Raw genomic sequence first — 18,686 nt, forward strand, 5'->3', positions numbered from 1 at the left:
ACAAATTACCAAAACTGGAACAGGAAGAAATAGAAAACCTGAACAGGCCAATAACCAACAAGGAAATTGAAGCAGTCATCAAAAACCTCCCAAGACACAAAAGTCCAAGGCCAGATGGCTTCCCAGGGGAATTCTAAGAAACATTTAAAAAAGAAATAATACCTATTCTACTAAAGCTGCTTCAAAGGATAGAAAGGGAAGGAATATTTCCAAACTTTGGAAATATTCCAAAATTTTATGAGGCCAGCATTACCTTGATTCCAAAACCCAAAACCCCCACCAAAAAGGAAAATTATAGACCAATATCCCTGATGAATATGGATGCAAAATTCTCACCAAGATACTAGTCAACAAGATCCAACAGTACATTAAGAGGATTATTCACCATGACCAAGTGGGATTTATCCCCAGGATGCAAAGGTAGTTCAACATTCATAAAACAATCAACATGATAGATCACATCAATAAGAGAAAAAATAAGAACCTTATGATTCTCTCAATAGATGCAGAGAAAGCATTTGACAAAATATAGCATCTATTCCTGATCAAAACTCTTCAGAGTTTAAGAATAGAGGGAACATTCCTCAGTATCTTAAAAGTCATCTATGAAAAACCCACAGCAAATACCATTCTCAGTGGGGAAAAACTGAGAGCCTTTCCCCTAAGATCAGGACCATGACAGGGATGTCCACTCTCACCACTGTTATTCAACACAGTACTAGAAGTCCTAGCCTCAGCAATCAGACAACAAAAAGAAATAAAAGGCATTCAAATTGGCAAAGAAGTCAAACTCTCCCTCTTCAGAGATGACATGATACTACATATAGAAAACCCAAGACTCCTAGAACTTATACAGCAATTCAGCAATGTGGCAGGATACAAAATCAATGCACAGAAATCAGTGGCATTTCTATACGCTAACAACGAGACTGAAGAAAGAGAAATTAAGGAATCACCTCATTTACAATTGCACCCAAAAGTATAAGATACCTAGGAATAAACCTAACCAAAGAGGTACAGTACCTATACCCTAAAAACTACAGAACACTTCTGAAAGAAATTGAAGAAGACACAAAGAGATGGAAAAACATTCCATGCTCATGGATTGGAAGAATTAATATTTTGAAAATGACTATGCTACCCAGGGCAATTTACACATAAAATGCAATCCCTACCAAAATACCAGGGACTTTCAAAAAAAAAAAATACCAGGGACTTTCTTCAGAGAGTTGGAACAAATAATCTTAAGATTCGTATGGAATCAGAAAAGACCCTGAATAGCCAAAGGAATAATGAAAAAGAAAACCAATGCTGGGGGCATCATATTGCCAGATTTCAAGCTGTATTACAAAGCTGTGATCATCAAGACAGTGTGGCACTGGCACAATAATAGACACATAGATCAATGGAATGAATAGAAAACCCAGAAATGGACCCTCAACTCTGTGGTCAACTAACATTCAACTAAGTAGGAAAGAATATACACTAGAAACAGGACAGTCTCTCGTCAATAAGTGGTGCTATGAAAATTGGACAGCCACGTGCAGAAGAATGAAACTAGACCATTCTCTTACACCACACACAAAGATAAACTCAAAATGGATGAGAGATCTAAATGTGAGACAAGATTCCATCAAAATCCTAGAGGAGAACACAGGCAACACCCTTTTTGAACTTGGCCACAGCAACTTCTTGCAAGATACATCTATGAAGGCAAAGGAAAGAAAAGCAAGAATGAACTATTGGGACTTCATCAAGAAAAAAAGCTTCTGCACAGCAAAAGAGTCAACAAAACTAAAAGACAACCTACAGAATGGGAGAAGATATTTGCAAATGACATAGCAGATAAAGGGCTAGTATCCAAGAGCTATAAAGAACTTATCAAACTCAGCACCCAAGAAACAAATAATCCAGTTATGAAATGGGCAGAAGACATGAACTGACATTTCTCCAAAGAAGACATACATATGGCCAACAAGGACATGAAAAAATGCTCCACATCACTTGTCATCTGGGAAATACAAATCAAAACCACAATGAGATACCACCTCACACCAGTGAGAATGGGGAAAATTAACAAGACAGGAAACAACAAATGTTGGAGAGGATGCGGAGAAAGGGGAATCCTCTTACACTGTTGGTGAGAATGTGAATTGGTGCACCCACTCCAGAAAACTGTGTGGAAGTTCCTCATAGAGTTACAAATAGATCTGCCCTATGACCCAGCAATTGCACTACTGGGGATTTACCCCAAAGATACAGATGCAGTGAAACAGGGGACATCTGCACCCCAATGTTTATAGCAGCAATGTCTGCAATAGTCAAACTGTGGAAGGAGCCTCAGTGTCCACCTAAAGATGAATGGATAAAGGAGATGTGGCCCATGTATACAATGGAATATTACTCAGCCATTAGAAACGACAAATCCCCACCAATTGCTTCGACATGGATGGAACTGGAGGGTATGATGCTGAGTGAAGTAAGTCAATCAGAGATGGACAATCATCATATGGTTTCACTCATACGGGAATATAAGAAATAGTGAAAGGGATTATAAGTGAAACAAAGTGTCGCTTAAGGGGAGGTGGGGGGAGGATGGAGTAACTGGGTGATAGTCACTAAGGAGGGCACTTGATGGGATGAGCACTGAGCGTTATACTACATGTCGGCAAACTGACTTTAAATTTTAAATAAATAAATAAATAAATAAATAAATAAATAAATAAATAAATAAATAAAAAGATTTTTGAAGCTATGCAATACCTCTGCCTTTGAATGTAACGTGGTGTTGTGTCATGTTTTCGTCAGGAAACCTGAAGCATGAATGACAATCTATCAAGATCTCATGGGGCTAAAACTGCGAATGTGTATACAGATACAATGGATCATTATTTTGTTGCCATTACTATTAAAATTTGTCAATAAGGACAGCCCGTGTGGCTCAGCGGTTTAGCGCTTCCTTCAGCCCAGGGCGTGATCCTGGAGACCTGGGATCGAGTCCCACGTTGGGCTCCTGCCTGGAGCCTGCTTGTGTCTCTGCCTCTCTCTCTCTCTCTCTCTCTCTCTCTCTCTGTCTCTGTCTCTCATGAATAAATAAATAAAATCTTTTTAAAAAATAAATAAATAAAATTTGGCAATAACCTGCTCAAAGTCTCTAGATCCATACCTACTTACTTCTCCTGACTCATGTGGAAAGAAACTCGACACAAACTCATGTGGGTAGGAAGTACACATTTTCTAATTTAAAAGTTATTAGTAACCTTTTCCACTTGAAGCTGGGTGCTTTGAAAAATAACAAAGGCATAGGAAGTGAACAACTAATATCAAACTAGAGATGTTTTCCTGGACCATGCCCGAAGGATAAAATGCCAGCATGAGAGAAATTTGCAACATAAAAAGAGATCACAGTATGCCTAATATTTAAGTGAAAATACTTGGAATTTGGTGAAGAAAATATTCATTGTCCCAGATGTCTGGAGAGAAAGGCCAGCTTCATAATTTTACATGAGAAAGTAAATTGGTTCTCATCACTTAGATTTGATACACTTAGATTTGAAAGGATGAGACTCGTAGCTACATAGTACATCTTGGGAAGTGTGGTTGTCATTAGGGTTGTTTCCAAAATGTTGCCAGTGTTCCTTACACATGTTAAAACAGACTACACACTTGCCCACCTCCTTTGAAGTTCTTCACATCCACATGACTTGCTTGAGCCAACAAAATGAGAATTTAACATTCACTCTCTAGTGAATGTTAAAAGTCAATGGGTGATTAGCAATTTCCCTCTTCTGGTCACAGGAATTATGGACAAATATATTGAGATAGGGACCCCCTGCTCCACAAGCCTGGGTTCCTGTATGTCTCAGATGAACAAACCCCTCTGCTGCCCTGTGTTGAATATGCAGAGTAGGCATATTTTTCAGGGGTCAAGCCACTGAGACTTTGAACTTGTTACTGACGCATAATCAGATTGAACACATCAATGCAGGAGATCATCACATTGACCAAAATAAACAGATTTAACTATAAGGAAAGCAGCTTTGAATACAAGGAAAATATTTACTTACATGGATACTTAAAACTGTGACAATGAAAGCAAAAAAGTAAAAAAGGAGCAGTAAGATTCTGTCCTCTTAGGTAGATGAAGGCTATAGAAGGTGTTTTCCTAATTCCAACCAGTGGAGGGGCAACACGGAATACACTGAGACGTCAGCTGTCCTCCTATCCACAAAAGCCTCATTCTACTTAAAACAGAGTGTCTTAATAAATTCATGATTTTACCTATCAGAAGGTAGAGATACATCCAAGATAATTTCAAGCAAAAGGAACACTGAATAATGTCAAGTCACGTATCCTAGACTTAAGAAAAACACATACTTAAAAGTTTAGAAATTCTTTTTCCTTTTCTCTCTTTCTCATCCCTTGAGGCAGCCAAGAATGGCACAGCCAGCAAAACCGGAGTCAAAAAGGCATATGGGCTGAGGAAGTAGCTAGGAACTACAAGGTCAGGGCCAAGAAGGCTGGCAGGGCTGGGACCAAGGTAGCGAGTAGTCAGGCTAAGCAGCCCAGGGGCACCAGCAATGCCAAGGCCAAGGAGGCAGCTGGGGTGAAGAAGGTAGCTGGCAGGGCCAGGAAACCAGGTAGTTACAGAAGAAACAAGCAAATAAAAAAATATATTAGGAAAGATGAAAGGCATTTTTTTAATGCTTCAATGGTCTAAGCAGGGGCACTAGGTGCCACTGCCACTCATGTACCTCATCACTTATCCACCAGCTCACTTCACTGGCAAGGAGCAGCAGCTCCGTCCATAGCACCACCCCCTGCCCCGATCCCCTGGCCCTTCTTTCAGCTTCTCTGACTCTTGGGCCAGCGACATTTTTAGCTGCCCCTGCAGGACACTAGTATCATCAAAGTTGCAGGCCTAGAGGTGGTGAGAGTTTGACTCCCGTTCCTGTCCATCCTCATGAGTTCTTGCTTATCCTTGCTGCACCCCCTCCCCCCACTTCACATCCATCATCACTGCCTGTCTCTCCCATTGACTTCAGGCTCCAGCACCGAATGTCAAGATAGAGCCTTATAGTGTTGCAACAGCTTACACACTGCATGTGGTCAAATCTAAATAATAAATCCCTTTCTCTGATAAAAGCCCAACACAGTCCCACATGAGTGGTTAAGAGGGAGGGCTTAAGTAGAGGGAGGGCTCTGGAGTCATTGCGTGGGTTTGAATCCCAAGACTGCTGCTTGGTTAAGTTATTTAATCATTCTATGCCTCCGTTTCCTCATCTGTAAAACAGCAAAATATTGGAACCTTATGGGATGTTCTTAGCAGCAAAATCTTCTGAAAGCCAGTCTTTATTCTTTATGCTCCTCTAAACTAAATCTATGTAGCCTGTGCTATATTTCACTTACATAGATTTCAAATGTTTTAAGAAAAGTCCATGTGTGAATTCAAAGACTACTGTCAAAAACATTGAGATACAAGACAGAATGTTCTATTGCTGCAAAACATTGGTATCACTCTTTGTTTATAGAATGAAAAAGGAATATTCAACATTATTAGCAGTTATGTCAGTAAACACAAGCCTAATTATTATTGTAACAGAAAATGCATTTGCCTTTCTCTTTTTTAAAAAAAAATATTTTATTTATTTATTCATGAGAGACAGAGAAAAAGAGAGGCAGAGACATAGGCAGAAGGAGAGCAGGCTCCATGCAGGGTGCCTGATACCGACTCGATCCCAGGACTCCAGGACACGCCCTGGGCTGAAGGCAGGCGTGAGCCACCCAGGGATCCCTGCTTTTCTCTTTTAAAGAAAATTTCAAACAAACAAAAAGAGCATTTACCAAAAAGTTCTTTACTCCCCACGAGCTGCCTAATTTGAGGAGTTTGACTGTCATATCTCAATAGTATGAATAGATTAGGAGGGCGGAGAAGGCAGTGTAAAGGAACTGTGAATGCATCAATATCTGTGTGTGTGTCTGAATGTGTTTACAGCCTGGAAAAGGACTATTTCATGCAGGTCCTCTAAACATGAGGACAAGTATAGCAAATGTTTTAAAAGGTATCAGAATAGTGTAAGTGCTTAGAAAATAGTAAGTACTCAATGTTAGATGTTGTTAATACCATTCTTGCTATTAATTTAGGATGAACAGATTTATTTAAAGCTAAATATTACCATCCTTTACTGAGACTTTGAGTGCTTTCTTGAATTGCCCTCCTACCCATTACTTCTCCAGATGGATAGAAGAAAATTAATTTAACTCATCTATTCATGCAGCAAACATTTGCTAGGCATTGTGGGAATATGGAGGTAAACAAAACAGGGACCCTTTTGCAAGGATACAAATCCTAGGGGAAGGTGGTGCCTTGTGGCTCATATGTAGTTGCTGTGACTCTTTCAGGGTTTATTTATGGGAAATGCTATTACAGTATCTACTGTCTGCGAGTTTCATATGAAGCTGGAGAAGTTGTTTCCAGCTTACTTTCATAGCTATAGGTTACCAGGATCTATGGGGCTGCAGTTGTCACGAAGGTAGATACCTCCTTCCTCCTTCCCTACACCATGTATGGTCTTCCTGAAGCTAAGGTTTTGATATACAAGGATGACCTTCCTAGACAGAGGAAAATGCTCATCTTCAACAAAGAGGATCAGAGTGTCTGACACAGGTAAATGTTTAGTCTCACTGGTCTAACTCTCTACCACACCATGTCCTCTCCTGCCAACCGTGCCCAAATCACATTAACTCGAGAAACTTGGTGGACTCAAGGGTTTGAAGGTAGAGAGTATGAAGAGGTGGTAAAGCTCATAGGTTCATTCTGGGCCTATCTCAGTTCAAGATGGCCAAATGTATTTAAGACTGCTGCAGGGGCAACTCCTCCTCAAAATGCACCTTTAGAATCTGTCTCATTTTAGCTCTTTTAAAACTCTCACACAAGGGGATGAAAATTCCAGAATTCTGCTTTTGTGGCTCCAGGGTGGCTCAAGAACTATTATTAGCCTTGTGGGAGGGGAGGTTCTGAGCTCTAGCCTACCCATCCATGGTATAGGCACTGGCCAGGACACAAGTATCACTGGCATGATTCCAACACACAGATACTACATAATTTTAGAGTTTTAAGATGCCATGTCTTTAAAATCATGCTTAATAAGGCATGTTCACATTCATGTTTAGGTCCTTAAATATTTGGAAAGGGAAAGGTAAGCCAACAAATAGGGGTATATAATGCACAGAGTTGAAAGAAGAGGAAAACCCACAAAGGAAGCATTATCCCCAAGTGATCAGAGATGAAAGTTTTATTTTCTAGGAAGATAAAAAACCTCTATTCCTGGCATGATCCTGCCCTCTGTGGCTAGATAGCTGAGAAGTCAACAGGAACTGAGAGACTAGGTAGAGAGGGAAAGGAAAAAGGACTAAGTGAAAGCTAATTTTCCCCACACTTGACTTCCAAAACAACTTAAAGCCTATCTTTTGCACATAACAAAAATAGTTACTTGATTTTTTTCCTTTTACACTTTGTTTCATAAGAGTCTATTATATTGTAAAACGAAAACAACATACAAAACTGAAGGATTCATTTTATTTGGCATTATTAGAAGTCCATCATCAGATTTTAAGGATTTCTTCTCAACCAATATCTGTAAACTCTAGAAAGGTCTATAGTTTCCTTTGGAGTTTGGAGCTTCTTCTAGGCTCTTCATAGAAAACTTTTCTTCCAAAATTCTTACAAGAACAATTAAATGCGTTGAGGTCATAGAATTTAGTGCCTGATATCTTACAAGCTGTTTTTAAATCAATTTCTTTAATACCTGTGAACACTTAATTAGAAAATGAAATTACTGACCAACTATTTTTATTTTATAAAGTACCTTTATATTTTTTTCTATCATATAAAAACAAACTACTTTTCTTAAGCCTGACTGAGATAATCTAGGAGGACTGCACCTTTATCAAATGAGAAATTCCACAGCACTTCTTATAGCTCCTCTATAACACAACAGCTCATGTATGTTCTGGCTAAGTTGAGTTTGCTCCTTAAATAAAGCAAGCTACTGGATGCCACACTATTTAACGCTTCTAAGATCAGAGGACAAGAATGGGAAAGAGCCAAAAAGAAACCCTTTAACCACAAATAACCTATCTTCATCAGCTGTCTTTAGTTTCAAGAAAAAAATCAGAGCCAAGCAAAATCAAATTCAATACTGACTAGGCGCAGGGTTGCTAAGGCCAGCTTGTTAATATGCTAAGAAAAAAAATGAATAGCAGAAAGAGAATTGGATTAAATCAGAAGACTAGGGTTTGGGATCTAGCTTTAGCAGTTACTATCTGTAAATCTTGACAAATCATGTAACTCTCTGACCTTATTTTCTTCACCTAGGAAAGCATAACCATATGACTCAGAGTAGTGAAATTCAAACTATATGATGTGAATGAATAATAATATGTAAACCATAAAGCAAACAAGAAGTTTTTTTGTTGCTTTTTATTTATTCTAGATCTGTCTTCTAACAAGCAGTCCATGTCACTGCCCTGTGCTTGCTCAAAACCCTGATTATTGCTCACGACTTTGGAAATCACAAGATCCAAACAAATTAGTCAGCAACTGGCCAGCAGTTTGTCAGCATATGGTTGGGCACAGGCAGTTACTAATCTAAGCAATGAGATTCTTGTCCAGCCCAGCACAGTGCATCTGAGCAGCAAGACCACCCATGTGCCAGCTATATGTGCCCACCTCTCCTAGTTCTGACCACGGCTTCATCTTTTCCTCTTGGTTCACACCTTAAGAAACACCCCTGCTCAAATCAGCCTGGCCCCCAAGCCTCTAGAAACCCATACAACGCATTGCACCCTTAGACTATTCCACCTGGGGGCAAGGCCTGACAAATAGTACTTAAAATATTCCTAGCCAGTTTCTAGTGAAGGACTGTCGAAAGCCATTCTAAACAATGTCTAAAGGATTTGAGGATTTTCCTTTGTGTGTTTAATTTTAATGGCTTCTGAGCATTTCCAAATCTAATTATTAGAAATTTGGAAAGAGAAAACAACAATTGTACATGGGCCTCTGGCAAATGTACCCTTAGCAAAGGCTTCCAGCCACAGTTTGATTGTAAGCATCTCTCCCTACACTCTCACCTCACAGTCAGTATCTCCCAACTCACACTCATGTCCAGGTAAAGAAAGCAATTTTGGCAGAAAGAGAACATTGGATTCCATGTCACTTTGAGAAAGACATGATAACCCTGATGAGAAAAATTAGTTGTAGTCAAAACTAAGTATGTTAAAATGTATGCAGCTGGAATAAAGGGTAGAGGCATCCTCCACAGTCCTGCTGGGGACACATGTCAACTCTTCGCCCATTCACACAACCTAAGTGCAGCAGCACATTTAGTAAGAATCTCATCTTCTAAAGGGTTAAAAGAAACATTTGCTTAAGGTCTTAGACCAATCAAGCACAAACTCAGAAGGAAAAAGGCAAAGATACAATAGGATCTTGATCCCTAACATTAAAGCTGAGTGCCAAGAGAATTCAGCTGGAAATTTGGCTGAAGTTAGATTGCTAGATTCCAAAAGTAAATCAAGTGATATCTATCTAGAAGATTCTAGAGCCCCACAGACTGACTTACACTCATAGTTTCTTGTTTGTTTGTTTGTTTTAACTTACTAATTCCAATAGCAAAAAGAGGAAGAAACCCTTTGAGGATGACAGAATTACAAAATGGATTCATTCATTCAACATAGATTTACTAAATACAAACAAAACATAAGTAAATTATAGGAAGCATTGCAAGCAGGCCAGTGGGTAAGTTATTTTAGATAAAGGGGTAAGATTAAGCACGCCTCGTTTTTATAAAAAACAATGAAATCATTATTTTTGGGGGAGGAAAACATTCAATAGGTACATAACCAGTAATATGTACATAACCAGCAATACTATGATAAGGAAATTATCTTTTTGTGTTTTCCAAGGTTTTCTGGGAAATTTGCTTATTTTTTTTAAATGCTAAAAAAAGAGAGAGGTTGGAAAGATAGGCAGATGCCAAGAAAAAGGAACATGGATACAGAGAGAACAAGCTGTGGATTGAGAAGGATATGGAAAAGATGAGAATTATATTGAACTTTTAAGATAGATAGAAACCACATTTCAGAAAACAGAAAAGTTCCAGTCAGAAAAGAGCAGTGATGTTTAGGATTAAAAGTCCAGAAGCAAGACCAAGATGCAATTACTAAGTGGAATGGTTCAGCCAAGACAACACTGTCCCATTGGGCATGGGTGGACTCAAAAGGGAGACAAGACAGCACAGAATTAGGCCAGACTGAGTAGGAAGTTAACATTCATGTTAAGCGGCATAGGCAATGCACTGAACGGAAATGGTACCCTGAGGCTGACCCAAGCTCCCACTCTACCTCCAGAGACAACTGGATCTTAGCTAGATGTCCCCGCTCCCCACTGTTGACTGCCCACGGTAGACACCCTTTCCTCCTGAGAAGAGAAGCCACCCCAGGGCTCCATCCTGCACTTCCAATCTCAGGGATCCAATATTATCAGTGTGAAAACAAAATTGCTTGAAAGCAGCAGGCAAACAGAAAAGGCTTTCACATTAAAAGTGGGCAATAAGTTTCAGTCCAAGCAGTGAAGACTTTCTGGTGTTTCAGGGGGTGTCTCAGCAGTTATAAGCACTGCTCTAACCTAGACCTTTTTGTGTACATAGTATAATAATCAGAAAGATGCACAGAGGGAAAAAAAGAGAAATTTCTTGAAATAGGACCTTCTCGAAGGCAGGAACCATGTTTTATCAACCTTTGCCTAGCCAGAATATCTGGCATATAGCAGAGATCAGGAAGTGCATGCTGACGAACAAATCAATGGATTTAATGAAGCCAAGAATCTAGATAATTAAGTTTGCCAAAACATACATATTCTCCAAATACCCTCAAGTGTGCTTCAAAATTCATTGGGGGAAAAAAATTCATTGGGAAAATTCGTTGGGAAACTGGAGTCTTTACAGCTATGAGTAGGAGAACAACCCATGTTCTTCACTTTCTTCTGCAGACTCACCATCTTGAATGTTTGGACTCAGGATTTGGGTTCGAAGCTCCTGCAGGCTAATTCCCAGACACCTGCAAACCTCCTCAGGGCTATAGGGCTCAGGGTGAAGGGTATCCTCTGTGATCTGAAGCATTTCTTCCAGACTGACCCCGAGTTTGGCCTGTACCTCCTCTAGTCGCAATACTTTATCCCATTGCAAGCCTCTGTACTTAGCCAGGAGCTGCAAGTTCAAACCAAGATAATGGTTAGCTTTCATTTCAGAAATTGATATGTACTATTTTAATTAGCCAAATTCAACTGTTTTCTTTTTTTCCATTCAACCTCTCCACATTTCCCATCATTGCTTGAAAATGTACACTGGATTCAGATGTTTGGAATTAAAACATGCTTGTGTGACACTCACAGGCTAGTTAAATATTTTTCCTTAAAAAACCTAATATCCCACTGATTTTTTTTTTTTTTTTGGTCTGTCACCACTTTCCCTCAGGCTATTGCTTTGAATGATTTTTGTTCTTTTATCCCTATTCAGTTCATCCCTAACACACCACTCTCTATAAAGTCTACAGAAAACTGCTCAACTCTCATGTGACCTGGGTCCTGAGGTAGACACTCTATCCCTGATTTCATTAGAGCATTTCCTGTTTACCACAGGCCTCTTTGAAAATGGCTAATGAATTTAAGTATCTGGGCATTTGGAGTAAAGTCCCAGATTTTAAATGAAAACCTCATTGGTGACCTTAGGAAAAACCACTTCATTGGGTCACTGGTAGAACTGTATGTTTCTCCACCCTCAAGAAAAGAGTTTGGCTCCCAACTGTATCTTGGGGCATCCCTCAGTCTGATGGAGGTGGTTAAGTACAAACAAAACCTCTGTAACCAGGTCCACGCATGGGAACCTCATTCTGGAATATGTTTCTCTCATTCTCCCCAAAGCACTGGCTGATCCCCTCAATCAAAACAGTGAAGATATCTCTCATCCTGAGGACTATAAAATTCAATCCCTGGTGTGAGGCAGGTGCACACAGGGCAAACAGCAAAAAGAAACAAATGAAAGAAGGAAAACTAGTCTTCAAGGAAATGTGCATCTGATTTACTCTGCTATTATGCTAATGATTTGATTTTCTTTCTTTTAGACAGGAAGCAGGGTTTACCAAAAGATCATTGAACTTTGGTTAGGGCCACTCACTTCTGAAGAATATTAATAGTGGCAGTTCTTATATTCATTAAACCTCTTTTTAAAACTCTGGCTCATACATTGAAAGGAGTTAATGATTTTAAGGCAGAACTGAGAAAAAAGAAAAAAGAATTATATTTTTCTGTTCAATTATTTCCCAGAACATGGTACCATTTTTAAAACAAGGACTAAAGCTAAAACCTTTCTTCTGACTTTGATGGCTCAGCATGCTTAGTGTTTACGAGCAGCGCTAGACTGATTACCTCCACAGATTCATCCGTTTGTTTAATTCATTTATTCATATATTCTAATTCTATACTCTAATGTATTCTAAAAATAATCTGAAAAACCTTATAAAGACATACATAAAACAATATATTGATTTTATACAGAAAAAGAGCTGAAGTTGATAATCTAGAATGATGCTCTCTTAAAACACAGATCCAAATCCTGCTGAAATTAACAACGAAGCAAACAGAAGTATATTAATACCTGTATACTTCTGTATGATTTAAAATGTACTTTTTATTTCTTTCAGGCTTCACAAACCTTGTGAGATGGGTATTATTACTCTATTTAAGAAGTAAGAATAAATGACTTGCTCAAAGGCTAGTAATAAACAGAGCAGGAAATTGAACCCTGGTCCTCTAACTCTTTCTGGCTTCTTCAAGGCCAGAATCTCAGTTAAGTTATGGCCCATACCAATGCAGTGCTGCTCACACTAGTTCAAATTGCTATTCAGGTCCTACAAATGGATTTCTAAGCACAAATTAAGACTTGTGTTAGAAATGAACATTCTAGGGATGCCTGGGTGGCTCAGCGGCTGAGAGTCTGCCTTCAGCGTGATCCTGGAGTCCTGGGTTCGAGTCCCACATCGGGCTCCCCTCTAGGAGCCTGCTTCTCCCTCTACCTATGTCTCTGCCTCTCTCTCTCTCCATGTCTCTCAAGAATAAATAAATAAAATATTTTAAAATTAATTAATTTTAAAAAAGAAATGAACATTCTAGTGATTTAAAAACAAATACTTTGATAGATGTGTTCCCTCTAAAAAAAGAAGAAGGAAAAGGAAAAACATCAAAGAATGGCCCCCAAGTGATGAGACTGGGCTCTTCCTATGAACCTTTTAGTCAACAACAGTCTTCAAGTTTCCATCCCTGTGCTCACTTGAACAAGTCGCACTGCCTCAGGCACTTGATCCAAGGAAACTGGGCCAGGGATGTGAGAGAAGAAAGTCTGGGATGGATGCCTGCTGCCTACAAGGCTATTTTTCAAACACAGCCTCCCTGTGTGCTTTCCTTCCACCGACAGAGATGTACTAACACACAAAAGTTCGAATTCACTCCAGCAATATCCCCATCTGCTCTTGGCTATGTGGACCTGCCCAGGTGGAGGGGTCCACATAGCCAATTTGGTATGTTATTTCAATTAAGGATGAAATCTACCACATGCCGTCAATGACAGCTGCACGGCCATAAACTGCTGAATAACAGTGCACTGCACTGTGGGAACAAAATAGGAAAGCTGCTTAAGCCCTTTGAAATCTGGCTCAGGACATAGAAGGATGACTTGCAGATGAAGGAAGTGGGTGGGTAAGATCACTGTCACTCAAGGACAGAACTTCATGAAGGAATTTGCCACTTGAGGCCTTGGTGATTGGCCTACATCACATTTATGAAGCAGGGCTATGAGTCAGGGCTATGGGTCATTTCATCACTAAGTTCTCCACTTGTAACAGGGTGGGGAAATAAGAGAAAGCAGTTCTTTGTCAACATTCACCACTTTCTTTCACCACTGCAAGTGTTAAGTATTCATATCAGATACCACCTCTGGGAGGTTCCTGAACCTGTTCCATGCTCTGTGGGCAAGAAAGCAGGCAACAAGTGTTTTGTCCACAGTCTCAGAAAGAGGCAGATAAATAGTGCTAGGATTCTGTCTCAGGTTGGTGTCTCTCAGAAGCAGACCCTGAGGCAAGGATTTAGGGGGAAGGATGATTCCAAGATGCCGGTAGAGGAGTGGAGAGTGGGACAGGAAAAGCCAATGCAAGGTGCAGTGATATGGACAGGTGAGGCTGGGTCTTCTGGGCCCTCTGTAACAAAGAAGCTGGGATATTTACCCACTAACTCTTATCCATCATCCTTTGAGGGCTACTTCCAAGTATATTAGCTCCTTACCACTTCCAGGTTGTCTCAGATGCAAACTCAGAGCTCAGATGCTGCCAGACTGCTCTTCAGTCTGGAAGAGTTGCTGGAGCTCCAGGCAGAGGACGTGCTAGGAGAGTGCTAAGATATGCACTCTAATTTAGGAGCCTGCCGGTCAGAATCTACCTCTCTTTGACTTTCCCATCACATTTAGCAGTGTTACCAAAGCAATGGGAAAAGTACCAAGTCTTTTCTTCACCTGGTCAGCAAAGTCTAAAATGTCTAATCCCTCCTCTGAGTTACCTCTAAAAACAACAGTTCATCGAACGAGCTGTTGTACACACAACAAAAGCTGCTATGTTGTTTTTGTTTCTGTTTATATAAATCGCATGCTTATTTTTAAAATTTCAAAAATCTCAAACCAGTTCAAAGTACAAAAAAAAAAAATACAAAGTAAAATAAATCATCTGTAATTACCCCAAAAAGATAACCATCAACCATTGTTCTGGTAACCATACCATTATATATTTATGCAAACTTTCTCCACACCTACACACATAAATGTCACATAAATGGGATCATATGTAGTTGCTTTTATCGTGACTGCTTTTATTTTTTGCTTATGTCCTCCTTTCCCCCTTCCAATTACAAAGAGCTGTTCTCCAGTATTCCTTAGTGGCTGGTGACTTTCGAGTATATGTTCGACTCATCACCGTCATGAAAACTACCACGTTGACCTTCCCCGACGTTAGTAATCCCCACTGTCTGCGCTCCATGTCAGTTTCCAGGCTATAGGATAAATCTGAAGAAACCTGCACAACTGTGCAGAATGGATCTACTACCGTTCTCACCGCACCTCAGCACTTCCTGGCATCCCCAAACATCATACTCTGGATCACATGCGCGCCTCATTCCCAAGGGACACAATGGAAAGAGCAGAGCTGAAGACAGACCAGGACTCCTGCACTTACTTACAACAGGTCACAGCCTACCTTGGCCTGCCACTCCCAGGATATAAAATGGCCTACTTAAACTAAATGGTTACTTCACAGGCTACTGTGAAGATTAAATAAGAGAACAATAAAAATACCTAGCACCTAACCAGGCCTGGAAGAGCGACTTCTGTGAAGGTCAAGTTTCCTTCCCTCCCCACATTCCCTGCTCCTCTAGGTAGTTCTCACTCCCCTGATACTTTTTTCCATGCTTTCAAACATATACACGTGTCTGCCGTCTTGGGAATCCTTAAGCCTAATGAGACTGCTCTCCATCTCTGCCACTCTTTCACTGTCAACCAGAGGCCCACAGTCTAGGCCCTCAGTAGCCACTCTCACCACTGAATGAGGCCTCCCAATGGTCTTTTCTTATCTCCCAAACCACTTCTGAAGCCACTGGAGTTCTCTCAGCCCTCTCGCCCTTAATAAGTCAGTGACTTCTGGTGCTCTTCAGTGCCTACCTTCTTCAAATTCCTTGTTTTATTGCTTCGATAGAGCTGGATTTTCCTGGTCTCTTTCTCACCTCTCTGGTCCTCGCACCTTTCTTCCCATGACTTATTTTTCCCCTAATTGAATTCGCCTTCCAAGTTTAACCCCTGGCCTTCCGGTCTTTTCTTGCCACATTCTTTCCCTCAGCAAACGGAACTTAGCTCTTGGCTTTGACTGTTATCTCCAAATAAATACATCTGAAGGCCATTCCCCCAAGCCCAGAGATACACGTGATACAAGGGGATGGCCTTCAGATGTACTCCTAACCACCCATGTGAAAACGCAATGGGGAGGTGTCACCGCCCCTCATTTTCCAGTCACTTTCCACCCAACCTTCTGTAAACCTACCAGTGGCAGCACCATGCTTTCCACCCCACCATTTAAGCTTGAAACTGCAGCTTATCAAATCAACACTTTTCCTCCATTCTCACATTCCTGCACTCGATGAGAGTTTGCTGAACATTCACAACTGTCAAGGCCTTCAGCACCCAACAATGAAGAGCACACGCAGCTCCTGACCACAGAGAGCTCACAGTCGACCAGAGGAGGCAGGTATTCAAGAAGAATCACACTGTGAAGAACTTAACCCAACTGCAATAAACTACTATAATGGAAAAATACAGGATGTGGTAAGAGCACACAGAAGGACATTTAGCCTAAAGGGAGTTGGGAGAGTAGCTGGTGAAAGCTTCATGCCCAAAGGAGGACAGAAACCCAATCCTAGAGGGCCTTATACTCAGCCCCGTATATAGGCTCAGTCACAGTTTTTCTCATATTCTTCCCTTTTTATCCCATCCTCACTTCTCCACCACCAAGGCAAAAATTCCTGCTGCTAGGTTAATACACCAAATACCTTTCTAACAACATTAGCAGCAACCCACTGCTTCCAGAACCAAGCCTGGTTGATCCTTAGTGCAGCCCTGAAGGCACTGCCATAACCTGGTCCCACTAAACACATGGACCGTATTCCCCAACATGAGTGTCCCCCACCCTGTGGTGTGGACCCTCCATTCCCTCTAGTAGGAATATTCCGCATTAGAGTCTAGGCAGGGTTTGCTCTACTGAATCAATGGTGCTGAGCAAAACTGGCCACATTCCTAGGGATTTGGGTTTTTTCCACTGAAATTCAAGGGAACTGCCAAAGCCCTGACATTATGCCCACTTCTCACATTCTGTCACTAGACAGAGAATAAATTCCATATTGACCATTAAGTGGCAGAAGCTAAGAAAACTGGGTGAGTGACAGCCCTGACCAGACAGGCTCTATGAAGAATCACACTGCAAAATTTCCTTGAAGTACCAACGGACCACATGAAATTCTCTCCTTCTTTGCTTCACTTGTTGCCACAAGGAGCTCAGGGTATGCAAAAGCAATGGAATAATTTCTCTTCCCTTTTTGACTTCCCATAATACTCATTATCAGCATCACACATTTTATCCTTCAATATAATTAAGGGATACTCTCTTTCATAAACATAAAACATTTCTGGAAAAGTTTAAGCCACTAAATGTGTGTAAAGTATGAAAAATTTGTGCTCATTAAAGATTTTTGGCCACTTTGTTAATTTAAGAACATAGAAATGTGCTTCACTTAAAAGTTTCACTTACGTAAGTAGTAATTATAAATCTCTACTGAGTTTGCTTTGAAACGTTTTTAATTTTAGTTCAAATGGCTCTATAAGACTCTGAATTTCAATGAATCTTTATCAATTAGTTTTTGGAAACTACTGGAATAGGAGGAGGAGAGAGAAAGAGAAAGAGGGACAGGAGGGCAACTTGAGAATAGAGATGATACTATTGACATTAAAGCAAAACAAAGAAAAACCATCTTCACGGGTTCACCGTACTTCCTTGTGTTAAGTAGATATAAAAGATACTCAGTTTCATAAAAGGATCTTGGAGAGGTAGGAGGAGTGGAAAAATAAGTGTCCTTCATTACAGTTTTGCCATGTAGAGCCCCATCTGATCTGTCTCATTTTCAGAACTATTCTGATTAGTCATTTCTGCCCTGACACTTCATTTTTACTTTCTGAAAACAGAAAGTTTGTCCAGATTAAGACAATGTTCCTTACCTTTTTTTATGGGAGGTTTTTTGTTTTTGTTTTTGTTTTTTTTTAAGATTTATTCATTTGAGAGAGAGAGAGAGTACATGTGCGGGGAGGGGGGGTGTGGGGCAGAGGGAGAGGGAGTAGCAGACCCTTGCTGAGCAGGGAGCCTGATATGGGGCTTCATCCCAAGACCCTGGGATCATGATGTGAGCTGAAGGCAGATGCTTAACCCCCTACATGGGAGGTTTATTTCTCAACTTAAGAGACCATTTCCAAACAAATATTATATTCATTCACATATAAATAAAAGAATGGAACCATATTATAAGGAAAATATACTTAGCAGAATTCCAGCCTATGTTCCTAGGCAAAAGCATATTCTTTTTTTTAATATTTACTTGTTTATTTACTTACTTACTTATTTTTAAATCAATTTTTAAACTCACAACCCTGGAGATCAAGACTTGAGCTGAGACCAAGAGTCGGACACTTGACTAAGTCACCCAGGTGCCCCACCTAGGCAAAAGTGTATGGTTAACATCAAGATCATATTAGTAGTTTTATCTTTAGCTTATTTTTATCTTTATTTATTATACACTTGGATTCTAGTGATTGGTAGCCACATGATTTAGAAAACATTTTCCCATCTTGATAAAGTCTTTCACTTTTCTTTTTTCCATACTTTAAAAGAGAGACAAACTTAGAGTATGCACCAATTGGGAGGAGTGTGCAGCAAAAAGCAAAATTCAGATGCCAATTTCCCTGAGCAGAGTACCTCAAAGCCTCATATGGAGCTAT

The 18,686-nt window shown here is 40.2% G+C and overlaps 1 protein-coding gene across 2 annotated transcripts in view; it reads right to left on the reverse strand.

The window, feature by feature from the left end:
- GALK2 (galactokinase 2) overlaps positions 1 to 18,686 on the reverse strand; it is a 136,927-nt gene that overhangs the window by 27,465 nt on the left and 90,776 nt on the right. For both annotated transcript variants that reach the window (XM_041743191.1, XM_041743190.1), the window contains exon 8: positions 11,057 to 11,267. In XM_041743191.1, the coding sequence (XP_041599125.1) occupies positions 11,057 to 11,267 (211 nt within the window). The remainder of the gene's footprint in view (positions 1 to 11,056; positions 11,268 to 18,686) is intronic.

Source organism: Vulpes lagopus, chromosome 2 (genome assembly GCF_018345385.1).
Source record: "Vulpes lagopus strain Blue_001 chromosome 2, ASM1834538v1, whole genome shotgun sequence".
NCBI classification, from domain to species: domain Eukaryota; kingdom Metazoa; phylum Chordata; class Mammalia; order Carnivora; family Canidae; genus Vulpes; species Vulpes lagopus.